Below are 16,135 nucleotides of genomic sequence, written 5' to 3' on the forward strand. Positions count from 1 at the left end.
CTCTGTCAATCCTAAACAGACCAAGGTTTCAATAACATAACACATAAAAAACTCTCACCTTCTTCCAACAGCAGAGGAAGCCACGGATTATCATCCATTGTTCCGTCACGTCTCAATTATTAATTTTGTTTCTTTAAAATAAAAAACCACAGTGACCTGTACTTGAACGTCCCTTCCGAAGTTCCACAAGTACACGTAATCGTAAACCCATCCGCCACAAGGACCCTAGCACAAGTGCAAAGACACAATCTACTAGCTTTTCAAACAAACCCTTGCTCGATGAACAAACCAAGCATCTACAATGTATCTCCAGAAAAGGAAAAAACCTGTTTGAAATTCACTAGAAATACTTAAAAAGCAGAAAATGAAAACACGAAGCTTGATTTGACCCCTGTGGTCGGGGGTGAGCTTCCGAGTCCAGGGGTGCGTGTACAGACAGAGATTGTGAGGGAGGGGAAGGGGGGACATGAAGCACAGATGAGGTTATCAGAGACTTCAGGAAGCTGAGGTCTGGCTAAGGGTGGTGATGATTAAATATATTATAGAAGACTGTATAAAGGGGGGTATGTGGAAGTTGTTTGAGAGTGTGGAACAAGGTCGTATGTCAAGCTCTTTCATTCTATTAAATGGGAGTATCGTTTGACTTTGAAATTGAACTAAAAATCAAATTATTTACACACACGTATGAATTGTTCCTTAAATACCAGAGTCTCCTACATGTAGGTAGACTACAATTGGTGTAACTGTGTACAAATGTTGAACATCAGTCTGGTACCATTTCAGTTGATTGTTGAAGAATAATTTCCATTAATACATTTAATACAAAATGAGATAAACCCCTCTCTTGTAGTGCTTTTTCAAATCCAAAGACTTCAATTGTTAAACATAGGCACTTTTTATTCTCATTTCAATCCTGGTAACCAAAATTACGGAAAACATTTTGAGCAATAAAAATCCTGCAGTCTTGTGAGTCCCCCCCCCCCCACCCCCACACCACAATTTTGAGCCCTGTCATGCCTGTACATGTAGTGTCATCTCCCACCGGTCATGTATTTATATTGTTGTTTATAATTTATACGTTTCTCTTACGTTTACTAGCTTATCCTTATTTGTTTAAAGTCAAAGGTCAGTGCACGCAGCCAATCGCCTGCGGGCATCTTAGGAATTTGGTTTAAGGTGTGGCAAGCCCTATTTTCTATAGGCAGGTACCTGGGTGCCGGTATTTCTAAGTGATTTCTTTTCCTGGTTTCGTTTGGTTAACTTCGCCGTATTTTACTTAGTCAACCCCAGCTAGCTTTCATCGCCGTTTTTCGTAAGTAGTATGTCTATACAGCTTTATGCATGGTCAACACCTTATTACAAGAAAGGCACACCAGGTTGATTTATACATCCTCATTTAACTGGGTCATAAATCAGCAATATACGCAAGCAATATTGCCATTTTGGCGACCGACCGACTCTCATCATACACAGAAACCAAATAAACATAGTGTTCAAATATAGATCGCAATCAACAACATGCTTCCTGTATCACCATCGGGGTGATGACCTCATCATAACATAAAGGTATCATTATTTCACAGGCCTGCAATTAAACAGAGGTCATGCAGAGGACATGGCCTCCGTTGCCCTGGTAATGGCCTTGATGCCCTTCAAAGTTACTCATATAAACATGATAGTTTTGCAATGGAAGTGCCCTTTGCTACAGAAATTGGCCTTGCCCTCCTCTCAAGGCCTGATACTGTAATCATCGGTTAGTTTTGAGAAACAATTTCTACTCTGCTCCGGAAAGGTGCCAACTGTTCGATCCATGCATTCTTTTCATAAAACCTTACTTGGTAACGAGTAATGGGGAGAGGTTGATGGTATAAACCATTGTGAGAAACGGCTCCCTCTGAAGTGCCATAGTTTTCGAAAAAGAAGTATTTTTCCTCGAATTTGATTTCGAGACCTCAAGTTTAGAATTTGAGGTCTCGAAATCAACCATCTAAAAGCACACAACTTCGTGTGACAAGGGTGTTTTTTCTTTCATTATTATCTCACAACTTCGACGACCGATTGAGCTAAAATTTTCACAGGTTTGTTATTTTATGTATATGTTGAGATACACCAAGTGAGAAGACTGGTCTTTGACAATTACATGTACCAATAGTGTCCACTGTCTTTAATAAACTTTCTGAAATAAAGTTTTAACTGTGACCGAAGGAACTACTTTTTTTATTTTGGACTCCCAAAATGGTAGAACATGGACAGACAGTAGCTGCATGTGATGTCACTCCAAGGGGTCAATAGGCTGTGTCCAATGACAAACAGTGGTCCAGTGGTTAGACTGCAGGGGTCGATTTCACAAAGGTAGTCCTAACTTCGGACTAGTCCTAAGCAATGCTAAGAAATAGGACTGGTCCTAAGTTAGGACCAGTAACTCATCCTAACTTAGGACTGGTCATATCTCTTAGCATTGCCTAGGACTAGTCCTAAGTTAGGACTACCTTTGTGAAATCCACCCCAGGACTTGCAATCACAAGGTCGTGGGTTCGAATCCCCCAGCTAACCACTGATTTCACAATGATTAGAATAAATATTGTCGTCTACTTACTAAATCACAATTTCTTGATTTCTGCAGTTCATAATCATAGACGTTAAACCAATGTTTGTATGAGTGAGATTGGCTGATTGCCAGCTTGGTGTTTATATTCCCCCTATCCCCATGTGAGAGTTCCCTTGATGGAAAAATGATCTAAACAAACCCCAATGGCTACAATTTTGGGAATCAAGCTACATGAATACAATGGGCATGTCTTACCTACATGTATGCACACCATCTTATTTGCGTATCCCTGCAGAGTAAAACACTGAAGATGGAATTCCCAAACAAGATTTGTTGTTGATTAAGACATCAGATTTTACAAAGATTGCACTTACCTGGTGGAGTTTCAATGGGGACCACGTTGGTGTGGAAAGACTGTCGTTTAGAAGGCATGGGCAACATTTCACGCTCTCTGTGTCTGGACAGGGCTGCTTTGACTGCCTCTTCACGGACATCTGCAGTAAGAAAATCATAATACAACACATTAAGCATTAAGGAAATATTTTACTCCTGACCTTCTAACCATAACCCTTACATGAATAGCCTTCAGTTAAGTTTTGAAGCGTTGGTTCAGAGGGCGCTTTGGGGTGCAACTACAAAACTGAAAAACCTAAGGCCAATGATCACCTGTGGGGTGTCGTGGTCGAGTGGATTAGAGCACTAAACTCAAGCTCTGATGCTTCTGTTCAGCAGAGTGTGGGTTCGAATCCAGGTCATGACACTTGTGTCCCTGCAAGCAAGACACTTAACTATAATTGCTTCTCTCCACCCAGGGGTAAATGGGTACCTGTGAGGGCAGAGATGGTTCATGTGATTGGTTTAGTCGAGTAGCGCATATATTGCGCACACCCTGTATACTCCCCAGGGAGCTGAGATGGTTTAAGGAATGATTTAAGGCCCAGTGACCAGGGGTAATAATGTCGGAAGCGCTTTCAGACACCCCTCAGGCGTGAAAAACGCTATATAAAAACAGTCTATCATTATTATTATTATTATTACCTACATGTAGGGCCACTTCTTCAAGACAGTCCAAAGGACCAGAGATCATGACAAGTCACTACTTAAACCAGCTTCAAAATTCATTTGAAAACCTATAATGCTAATTTTTTTTTGCATATTTTGAAGAGTCAAGTTGAGTTTATTGGTGATGCATGTACAATGTACAGTACCTACATACGGTACTTTCACACGAGAACAGTTTTGATTATAATGTTTTAAAAGCAAAGATAAACAAGAATTTTGTTAGAAAAACATTTGTTTTCTTCTGTGGCATGTGATTATTTTTATTACCGTTTTCTTCTGATTAATGGTTACTTTAGATTTAAGAGTCTTTCAATATGACAACCACAAACAGCCTATTGACCTTTTGGCACTGAGTTGACAAAACAGGCTATGCCCCTCTAGTAAGGAGACTGTTGTGTACACTATGAACGTCTCTGTATTGATAATGATCAATATGGGAAATTTACATGTATGACAGTGCTTTCCTCATCCCTGGAACTACCTTGCGGTTAAAAAACGACTTTGAAGTCAACACAGGCCAAGAATTCCCCCCCCCCCCACAAGAGTGTGGTTGGAGCCTATGAATGAATACTTACCCGTAGAGCCAATATATATCGCATTTTCCCTAACCGACAGGTTTGATTTGCTAAGAGTTTTACATACACACATAATAGCGCCCTCTCTCGTCCCATACTGCCCCGTGGTCTGGCCGCCATGTTATCTTCCTCTTTTCTCTTAGCACCGACGGGAATAGACATGTTTTTTTCTGCTCCGATTATAAAGTGTTAAGTTTCAAAGTTTTACTATATATTTCCTGATAAGAAGTAGAGTGGTTTTTTTTTACTTGTCTTGGCCTTTGTGGTCCTTCAAAAAATTTCCCATCGACTTGCCCATGGAAGTGCCCATTGGAAAATGAAACATGGCCTTGCCCTTTTAAAAATGAAACATGGCCTTGCCCTCTCAAAAATAAAATTCCAGGCCTGATAAAAGTTCATGAAGAGTACTACATGTATGTTTTCTAAGATTCATAGAATGAGAGCCTTTGGATTTGACAAAGCATTCATTGAAATTATTTGAGTTGAATAATTTTAAAGGGACTGGACACTGTTGGTAATTTTCAAAGACCAGTATTCTCACTTGGTGTATCCAAACGTATGCATAAAATAACAAACCTGTGAAAATTTCAGCTCAATCGGTCGTCGAAGTTGCGAGATAATAGTGGAAGAAAAAAAAACAGCAACTAGCCTTTTGGCACTGAGCTGACGAAAAAGCTATTTACTCCAAGTAAGGAGACTGTTGTGTATAGTATACACGTTTCTGTATTGATAATGATCAATATGGGAAATTTATACATGACGGTACTTTCTCATCCTTGGAGCTCCCTTGCGGTTAAAAAACGACTTTGAAGTCAACACAGGCCAAGAATGACAATGTACACTGAGTTCGTGGCAGTTGTTGCCCTAGTCTTGGCCTCTGTTCCCCACCAAAAACTCAGCTGAGGTCTCGAATTCAATTCAAATTTTTCAGTGAGAAATTACTTCTTTCTCAAAAACTACATTACTTCAGAGGGAGCCATTTCTCACAATGTTTTATACTATCAAAAGCTCTCTATTGCTTGTACTAAGAAGTTTTTTACGCTTGACAATTATTTTGAGTAATTACCAATAGTGTCCAGTGCCTTTAAACAAATCTCCAAGTGAATCCCCAAAAATTTGACAATTGAATTCTTGTTCATTTAAAGTCTACATACTTACAAACTCCCAATACTCCCAATTAAAAGATCCCAATGCGTAAATTTTGGAAAGGAATAATCTTAACAAGGGGAAAGAATCTTAAAATATCAAGCACTGCAAGTATTTGTACAATATTCAAAAAGAACCCTTCGAGACAGAACCCTTTTGCTTTGTTTCAGCTTCAATTTAGAGGTCTGGACATTTCCAAGCTTTTAGGATGGTCCCTTACAGCCTATACCTGGGGCCAACTGACCTGGATTTTTCACAAATCACTGTGGAGAGCACAGGTCCCAGACAAGTTTCACACTTCCAGCCTTCATACATAGGGTCAGGGACCAGCTCAAACTTTACAATCGCATGCTGAATTTTTAAAAAGTTTATATATAACTTTTGTCTACATCCCAAAAGTATTCAATATTAATGACTACAGCCTAGATTTACACAGCCCTGTTGCCCTGGTCTTGGCCTCTGTGCCCCTTTCAAAAGTTTTCCAACGGATATGCCCTTTGCAAAATGAAAATAGCCTTGCTCTCTTGCAGATGAAATTCCAGACCTGATGACTTCAAATAATAAATGACCATCAACGGCCATTTTCTTGTGTAAAATAGGGCAATGGTAATACTTTGAAATAAGATTACATGTAGTATGTACTGTATGTATACACAAAAATATGCATATTTTTTCTGAAAATTTTAAAGTTTGTTCTGAACTTACCTGAGCGGTATCTGTTTTCTGGTTCATGATGCTCGTGCCGTCGACTTTTACCACTGCGGTGTGAAACTGCGGCACTAGCCTGGTCTGCAACTTCAATAAGATATCAAAACAGAGGGTTCACTCGGTTGCTTACTAGTTGACAAAATTGCTAAGCATGAAAATACCTTGCTCAGCAAGAAAACGGAGCAGGTCTCAAAAACATAGCTGATTGTTTGAATTTTTGATTTTATGTGTGGATCATGATAAAAAATGTAACATTTTATAAACAACCAGTGCACTATGTAGAATCTTGCCTGCCAAGAATGCCCTGGAATGTACAAGGTCAGCCTTTTTTGTAAACAGTGTGACAGTCACTCTGTAGGCTACATGGTGTTGGTGATGTTGATTTATGATTCCTCAGCAAGGGACCATACAGCTAATGACAACAAAAAGATTGAGCTTGTCTTTTAAAGGCAGCGGACACTATTGGTAATTACTAAAAATAATGATTATCATAAAACCTTACTTGGTAACAAGTAATGGGGAGAGGTTGATAGTATACAACATTTTGAGAAACGGCTCCCTCTGAAGTGATGTAGTTTTCGAGAAAGAAGTATTTTCCACGAATTTGATTTTGAGACCTCATATAATTAGAATTTGATGTCTCGAAATCAAGCATCTGAAAGCACACAACTCTGCGTGACTAGGATGTTTTTTTCTTTCATTATTATCTTGCAACTTCGACGACCAACTGAGCTCAAATTTTCACAGGTGTGTTATTTTATGCATTTGTTGTGATGCACCAAGAGAGAAGACTTGTCTTTGACAATTACCAATAGTGTCCACTGTCTTTAAGAAAACGTGAATAAAGAAATGAAGCAACTACATGTATGAAGCAACAACTAAATTTCAAAAACTACAGAAACCACTAAAAAAAAAAAAAAAAAACTGTGAAACATATTTGTAATAAACCGGTAAATCTTGAATAATTTGGGGATTTGAACCAAGGCCTCCAGATTAACGTGCCGGTGTCCAGGGAAATTAGGTTGCCGGAGATTCTGTCCCCCAATGTGCTCTACCAACAGTACATATCCCTATCAAACTACATCTATGCCTACATGTATGCATCTATTGGGGGACCACCAACATAGCTAAATAGCTTAGTTGTTAGAATGCCAGCATGTTCATCTGCCCGAAGGTCGTTGGTTCAAATCCCACTCCAGTCAAAATTTATTGTTTGTTTATTGGGGGTTTCAAATTTGAAAACTATTAAAGCAAAATTTGTGTCAGGCACTACATGTATGATCTGACCAAAACCAATTGAACCCAGTCCACACTTCATGTACATGTATTCAAGACTCAACAGAATGACCCCTAAAGCTCCATCCATCGTACAATGTCCAACAAGCAGCACAGTCAATCAACTGCACTCAATGTACATGATGCAATGCGTACAGCATATTAGCGTGATCGAAAACTGGTAAACATTTGATGACAATTTGAGAATTGTCCAAAACACTTCAAATACATGTAGCAGAGAGGGATCCAGATTTTACTAAACTAAAAAAAAATGCTTTGCCCAGCCACAAAAAAAAAACCACAACCCAGCAACCAAAATGTCATCCAAGCCTGTTTTACATTTTGTGATGGACTTTTAACGGGCCCGGTTGGCTGCATACGAAGACGCAGTGCTTGGTCAGTGCATATTAGCTAGGGGCAGAACTTAAAGACACTGGACTACATTGGTAATTGTCAAAGACCAGTCTCCTCACTTCGTGTATCTCAACATGTATAAAATAACAAACCGGTGAAAATTTTAGCTCAATTGGTCGTCGAAGTTGCGAGATAATAATGGAAGAAAAAACACCCTTGTCACACAAACTTGTGTGCTTTCAGATGCTTGATTTTGAGACCTCAAAATCTAATTCTGAGGTCTCGAAATCAAATTAGTGGAAAATTACTTCTTTCTCAAAAACTACGTCACTTCAGGGGAGCCGTTTCTCACAATGTTTAATACTATCAACCTCTCCCCATTACTCGTTACCAAGTGAGGTTTTATTCTAACAATTATTTTGAGTAATTACCAATAGTGTCCATTGCCTTTAATTAAATACACTAACTAACCTTCAAACTGCTGCAAAAAGGGCTCCAGTAGTTTGCTCTTCTTTTTCTCGTAGCCTTTACGAGTAATATCTCCTAGAAAAGTAAACACAAAAACAATGGTCAAAAGAATACTAAATGTGTGGCACATGTATGTTACATTTACAACAATTAATAAGGGAATCAATGTGTGGTGAAGAGGTTTTCAACTAGTGGTTTAATCCCAACGAGGCCTGGTTCTTGATCATTTTACCGAGACGAAGTCGAGGTAAATTATCAAGAACCAGGTCGCGGCGGGTTTAAACCACTAGTTGAAAACCGATTCAACACACTTTGATTCCCATTCATAAATACCTTTTCTGTAAAAAAAACATCAACACTTTTTGGTCAAAAAAGTAAAATAAATGCAAAAATTATAACTCTTCAATGATTTCTTTCAACACAACACGCCTCCAGCTATGAAATGGTAAGGCCCTCGGGTAAACAACTCCTTATAAGGAGATTACTGTGCGCGTCGCGCGTATCGCGTGATGTGGCACAACTGTTCCAGCCAATGCTCTCGACCAACAGGAATGAAGAAACTGTCTTATAAGCACAGGTGCAAGCTCGCGTGTCATGCCCATATTTCAACACTTTTTACTGGTGTTATATCATCCATTCAAACACCCCCACGTGATGCCCTCTCAACCAATCAGAATGGATAAACTGTCTTAGGTATTTATGAATACAAACATAAAGGGTCACCCAGCAATAAGCTACATGTAGAAACAGTGTTCAATATGTACTGTGACCAGTCTGGAATAGGTCAAGTCAAAAGTTTTTATCTGAAATCAATTAAGCTTGTCTAACATAAATTCCAGAAACTAATATTTCAGAGAAATTGATTGCAACATGTGCTGCATATTGGCTTACAGTATTAAGAACACTCAAACAATATAAGGGAGAATTTATGTTCATGTACGATGTCTGTATTTACAGTAGTGCATCACACAAGCGCCCAAAGCCAAAGGCTGGTGCTAGATAAATGGGTCACAGATGGCATAAGCCTAGATGCATTTTTCTGTATTCCACAAACATGTATGTGATAACCAATTTATCTTCCGCTGACAGCAAACTTGACGCGCAGTTTAACATAGCGTAATGCGCAGAAATCCAGTACAATGTATATGGTATGACGGTCCCTGCAAGCGGCAGTACTGGTCATATCACACTGTTGCTGCGATAAATTGACCTATTAGAATTGAGGATTCCTGTCGCGCACAAAATAAAGTAATATGTAATCGATAAATGTGACAATAAATCCCCTACTTTCGGGCATAACTTAAAAACTGGGTTTATTTGCTAATCAAATAGGCCTTTATGCAAGATAAGAAGATATTATTTCAAATAATTTTAAAAGGCATTTTAAGTTTAAAGTATTTCTTCATGGCTGATGTTTTTGGTTGCCTTCACCTTTAAAGGATTCAGGTACTTTTTCAAAATGTCCACAGATTAACATTAAACTTACAGGGTTTGAAGATAATGATAGTGGAAAGCTTCCCTTCAAATATTACTAACTGAGGTTGTGTAGTTTTTGAGAAATGAGTAAAACAAGTAACAAAGCATGTAAAATCTCATTAACCAGTTACATGTACATGTATGATATTATACCAAAACCATAGCATTTAAGTGGTTAATACGTTTTAACATGCTAAAACTGAAATTATTTGTTTTAAAAGTATCATTTCTCAAAAACTACAGCACCTCAGTAGGTAAAATTTCAAGGGAAGCTTTCTACTATCATAATCTTCAAACTGTGTAAGTTTAACGTAAATCTGTGGACATTGTGTTTTGTGTTAGGAAAAAGTACATAGACCCTTTAACTGCTATTTCACTATTTCCGAGAAATGTCTAATTTTGGCATGGGGTCACACAATACTACTTTTCATCATGCTCCCTTTTAGTGCTTTACTACAAATTTTGTACGTGCAGGAACAACACATTGTAAAAACGAAGTGATGTAGTACCTTTTACCTTAACAATTTTTTATTATTATTCACGCAGCATGTCCACTGTTTGTCAATGAGAAAAATAGCAAATGCTTTTATAAGTTCGTCTTCATCTTTGTAAAAAAACAAAGCAGTGATTGTACACTAATAGTACACGAACAAGCATGAACATGGTGCATAGTATTTTTGTACAGGCTGGATGATGCCTCTTCGAATACACCACAACATATTAGACATTATTGCAACAACTAATCAGCGTACGGTGAATGTAAATGTATGTTTGTGTTTTGTCTATGTTTCTGACCAAGGTCAATTTAATGTACAGGTATGCAAGGCAATATGACGTACATTGTAAATTATGCAGTCTAAAATGAACACCCCGACCGCCTACATGTTGTATTCGTACACCTGATAATAGAGAATGGAAAGTCGTTGTGGAGGAACCTTTTATATTTGACCTTAACCGATAACCGTCCCGACAATACCACAAATACTGTGTCCATTATTGTCACAATCCCTTCACTGTACATGTACCAGTTCTACAGACTAAATACAAGAAAGGGGGTCACTAATTTTCCCATGTCTGTCTAGTCTATGGTCTGAGGAGAGTGGTTTCAACATGTCAATGAAAAACATAACCAAGCTAAGAAATATAAGTTAAAAACATGTCAACATGCTTTTACTACATATTTAGTTAACAAGAGCTGCTTACACCTAAAAAAAAACCAAGTATGGGTTTATTAAGTAACCGATAACATTGTTTCTTTTTTCTGTGATGCCAATTGGCACTTGAATATCTGAACTTGACATTTTGTTTTCAACTCTTTCAGTGACTGCTTTTTTGTGTGTGATTTGAACCTAAAACGCTAAACCAATATTTGTAGGAAGAAAGACTGGCTGTTGCCAGCTACATGGTTACCATTACATTCTGTATGGGAGCTTTGCTGAGTTACCGTGTCGGGTAGATCACCATAATAAAACTACCCCCCCCCCCCCCCCCCCGAAAAAAAACAAAACTCAAAACAACAAACATGACACCCGATCATTCATGCACTGCAGTAAATGTATTGAGTTTTTACTAAACTGAATGGATTTTGGGAAAAACAAATTTGTAGGCTAAACAAAAAATTATTCACTTTTGCATTCTTTGCTTCTTACTACAAAGAAATGAAAATCTGCGTGGTTGTGTGGCAAACTAAAAAATTCAATACTTTATATTTATTTTAGAGAGATCGGCTTTTATGAGGTTGGTATATTTTGTCTCTTTACATGAAGCATAACCCCACAGGAGTTTTGTTTGATTGCCATGACCTGGAAAGTTCACCAAAACAAGGGTAACAAACAAGGTAAACAAACAAGGTAAACAAACAAACAAACAAACAAACAAACAAACAAACAAACAAACATATCCACCCAAACAAACAAACAAACAAACAAACAAATTAACACTCGCACGCAAAATATTCCCTGGGACAGTTTTTTCCTTGTCTCAAATTCTGGGAAAGAAACTCCATGTACATGTAGTAGGCCATAGGAACTAAACACTTGTAACTTCCCATGTTGCCATTGGCAGTTCGTCACAACAACATCCAGGACAGGAACAAAATTAACAACTTCAAGATGGTTTACGCTGGCAGGGTTGTAAAGCAGAGCTCAAGGAAATAATATCTTAAAGCTTCTTCCCTTTGGATGAAAATCCATTTTAGTGTTACCAAATAAAAGAACAAGTCTTAAAATAGCCCACAGCACCCACGGCAGTTGCCGTGGTGCCCTTTGCTTTTGCTGTAGTGGCCTTTGTAAAGTTCCAATACAAATTTCCTGATAAATAGAAGAGCCCCCCTACTAGAGGAAAATGCATGTGCCCCTCCATGATCGAAGTACAAGGCCTGTGTCACCATAGAAAACTTTGAAATGAATAATGCACTACAAACTTTTTGTTTATTTTGCCAATTAAATTTTACATAAACATGTACGTACCAACTACCAATACAAATTTTAAAGACACTGGACACCAGGACTGGTACATGTACTTCACGGAGGCAACCGTTGCCCCTTGCCATTGCCTTTGTGCCCTTGAAATGCTCCAGTAGAAATTTACAATTTCCTCATACATGTAGGGTGCCCTTTGCCAAAGAGAAATGCCTTGGTGCCCTTGCCCTTTCAAAAATGAAGCATCCAGCCCTAGGACACCTTTGGTAACTGTCTTCTGACTTGGTGTATCTCAACGTATGCATAAAATAACAAACCTGTGAAAATTTGAGCTCGATTGGTCGTCGAAGTTGCGAGATAACTATGAAAGAAGAAAACCAGGTCCTTGTCACACGAAGTTGTGTGCTTTCAAATGCTTGATTTCGAGACCTCAAAAACCTCTGAGGTCTCAAAATCAAATACGTGAAAAATTACTTTTTTCTCAAAAACTACGTCACTTCAGAGGGAGACGGGTCTCACAACGTTTTATACTGACTATCAGTGTCTCCCCATTACTCGTTAACAAGTAAGGTTTTATTTGAGTAATTACCAGGGCCCAATTTCATGGCTCTGCTTACCGTAAGCAGAGAATCGGCGCTTACGGACGCAGGGAATTCTGTGCTTACGGCAAGCGTATTTCACGAGTTAGCGGCGATTTTTTACTTCTGCGCGTGCGTACTCCACGTCACTAGGCATTCTACGCTTACAAGGCTAGCGCAGAAATTCGGCGCTTGCACGTAAGCGGAGAATCGTGATCGTAAGCGCAGAATTCGGCGGTAAGCAGAGCCATTAAATTGGGCCCAGTAGTGTTCAGTGCCTTTAAAGCCAATATTGTCTCTTTCTCCCTCTTCTTTTGAATAATAATGAATGTACAGCCCCATGTAATCAGTTGAATTGCATACAATGGGAGGAGGGGGGGGGGTCGGTAATTTGAAGAACAATGACACATAATAAACTATGAAAATATTATATACAAAATACTGAGGGCCATTGTTGATCTCGCATTTGTTTTATAGCACTACAGATTTAAGTGCTTTTAAAACAAACCAAAAAAACAAATTTGTACCTGCATAAATATACACACTACACTCAGCCAAAGTTTGACTTTACTTTATTAGACATGTTTATGGCATTTGTAATTTGTCTTGTCATACATGTGAAGGCTGTACATCCCCATAAAAAAATAATATGTTCAGTACATCCCCATAAAAAAAATAATATGTTCAGTGGACAACAACAGTTATTTATAGAAATCTCTTATCTTGTGTATTGCAACATAGACCGCGTTTACACTAGATCCAGAAAGGTGGATTGAGTTTCTGCATTTTTTTACGGCAGCGGATCACGATCCATTGTCGCGTTTACACCAGTGCTTAATCCGGCTCCGATCACATTTTTGAACAGGATGTTTATTGGCAGTGACGTCACCGCTCCTCGGAGGAAAGAGCTCAAGGGTCACGATTTTAGCGCGCCATATTTTCTTCAAGGTACATGTACATCAACAAAGATAAATGACGGAGCGATCTGTAAAAATTGGCGAAAACGAAAAGTATTATGTGAAGATTCCTTGTAGCCGGAGCGTCGAGTAAATCAGTCTGGCACCAATTCAGTTGTAGCAATTGATCAGACATGTTATTATAATGTCGTTCAGGGAACCCGACATAATCTAGTTTTCGTACCCAAACGTTTGTGCATGTGCTCGATTCCATTACATGGTAGCGTTGCAAATCATTTGTTCGAACACAATTATGAGAACGGGTGTACAACTTCTCAAACGAGCTATAGTTGTCAAGATTGTTGGGATATTTTGAAAAGTTCACTCTCGAAAATCATGTTATTTACTCCTAAAACGTGTAAATGTTTGTCAACAATGACAATGGAGGTAGAATAGATAGCAACTTTAACCAAATACATGTACAGCAACAAGGCAAGCTCCGAAGGTAGCAATGTATGTATGCAGGGACGCTGAAAACAACAAAACGTTTCACACACGCACAGCCCATGTGCACTGTGCATGCCATCCATCACAACAACGAAGACGCTCACAAAATAATAATTCGACAAAGAGAAAAGCGCGCCATTCCTAACGAAACCGGAAATGGCCACCTCAAATTGCTGTGTCTAATCCACCTTTGCGTTTACACTTGTATTTGAATCCACATTGCCGGACCTTAATCCACCAATTGCCAGATTCAACCCTCCTCGAAAGGTGGATTGAAATTGCTGGATACGGACCCGGGTCTGGCCCGGCATTTTTGCGTTTACACTAGCCGTTAATCCACCTTGCCAGATTCGATCCGGGTCTGATCCGGCTTTCGGGATCTAGTGTAAACGGGGTCCTACATGTAGAGCAAGGCCTTGCTCTATGAATAAAAAGAGCTCTAAATTGACAAGATTGTGGGCCCTCCTCATCCTGTGTTTTGAATGTTAATGCCATGACTGTGCATTCCGGGCAATAAACAATTCTGCACAATTAATGGGATAAAAATAACTTTGGCACAGGCCAAGAACTACATGTACATCAGAGTGAAGGCCGCAAAGGTCGCAAAGGTCATGACCTTTTATCGGTTGCCCAGGGTCTGGAACTGGAAGCCCACAATAGTCTCAAAACTTTAAGAGTTTTCACTGGACACGTTTGGTAAAAACCAGTATTCTCACTTGGAGTATACCAATATACCAATATAAAAGAACAAATCTGTGAAAATTTGGACTCAATCGGTCATAGAAGTTGCAAGAGAATACTGAAAGAAAAAACACCCCTGTTGCTCATTGTGTGCTTTCAGATGCATAATAAAAAGCCTATAGTATTTTGATATTTGAGTGAGAAGTTACCTCTATCTCAAAAACTATACGTTACTTTAGAGGGAGCCGTTTCTCACAAAGTTTTACAAATGTATACTACCAACAGAGACGAAACTCTAGACCTGTAGTTTACGTACAAGTACAATAGTTTGCTTTATGTTTTAAAAAGCTCAGCAATGCACAATAAAAAACAAGAATGTTGGTTTGTGCATGGTTTGTGGTAATGTAACACCTGATAAATATCTCACAGATCCCAGTCTAAATGTTGAGACCAATCTGAAATGTATCTCACTTCGTGGAAGTGAGGATACGAGAAGTCCCCTCAATCTACTAAGCGAAAGTTCAGGTAGGAGTCCCTCAAACTTCTATAACTCAGCAGGGCAAGTTCTTATCAGAACTCAGTTGCCTCGTGAATTTTCCTAATCTACTCCGTAGCAGAAGACGAAAACCTAATACAGTTCTTACATTGCACACCATGCAATGCTTGAAAAAATCATCCAAAACCCTGAAAAAAAGCTACAACAACAACAGTCAACATCATTAAAGTCACCTGGAAATAGATTTTTTTTTCTTTCAAACATAAGAGTATATATGCTTACGAACAATAAAACAATTTTTTTAGTAATTGTTTGTCACGATTTATATGTTTAAAAAATATATAAAGTTGTTTGGGGGGCTGACTCTGCCTTCCCTTTTTGTGACGTCAATCGAAGCAGACTTTGCCTGCAATGCGTATAGTAAACACACGTGCAAAGTACATGTACGTCGAAGTCGTGAGTTGGTGCATTTCAAAAAGTGTTTTTCTGCATTCAGCAGCAATACACCTGGTCGGCATTGTCGGAAAAAAAAAATTTTTTTTTTTGGAAAACGTACAAACTCACGACTTGGTCCGTACATGTACTTTGCAATTGTGTTTACTCTATGCATTACAGGCAAAGTCTGCCTCGATTTACGTCATGAACAGCGCCCTCTCGGGTCGGGGTCTACTCTTAAATTTGTAAATAACATAAGAACTGATTTTTTAAAACCTTAGTTAACTGTTTAATCACATTCCACTCATCAAAACACATATATTAGTGACAAAAGCTTTATTTTGAAAAAATACCACTTCCAGGTGACTTTAAAAAAGTTAGTTCCATTCCTTTTAGAACAACACATTCCTGAAGGGACATTGCCATCTTTCCTTTCATGCTTATAGGCACTCACTGAACACCTTTGGTAATTGTCAAAGAGTCAGACCAGTGGATTCTCACTTGCATAAA

General features: G+C 38.7%; 1 protein-coding gene across 1 annotated transcript in view; it reads right to left on the reverse strand.

Moving 5' to 3' along the window:
- LOC139939471 (disco-interacting protein 2 homolog C-like) overlaps positions 1 to 16,135 on the reverse strand; it is a 73,016-nt gene that overhangs the window by 47,103 nt on the left and 9,778 nt on the right. The window contains exons 2-4 of the mRNA XM_071935416.1: positions 8,140 to 8,211; positions 6,037 to 6,126; positions 2,923 to 3,042 (exon numbers count right to left, since the gene is read on the reverse strand). Of these exons, the coding sequence (XP_071791517.1) occupies positions 2,923 to 3,042; positions 6,037 to 6,126; positions 8,140 to 8,211 (282 nt within the window). The remainder of the gene's footprint in view (positions 1 to 2,922; positions 3,043 to 6,036; positions 6,127 to 8,139; positions 8,212 to 16,135) is intronic.

This window comes from Asterias amurensis, chromosome 7 (genome assembly GCF_032118995.1).
Source record: "Asterias amurensis chromosome 7, ASM3211899v1".
In the NCBI taxonomy this organism is placed as follows: Eukaryota; Metazoa; Echinodermata; class Asteroidea; order Forcipulatida; family Asteriidae; genus Asterias; species Asterias amurensis.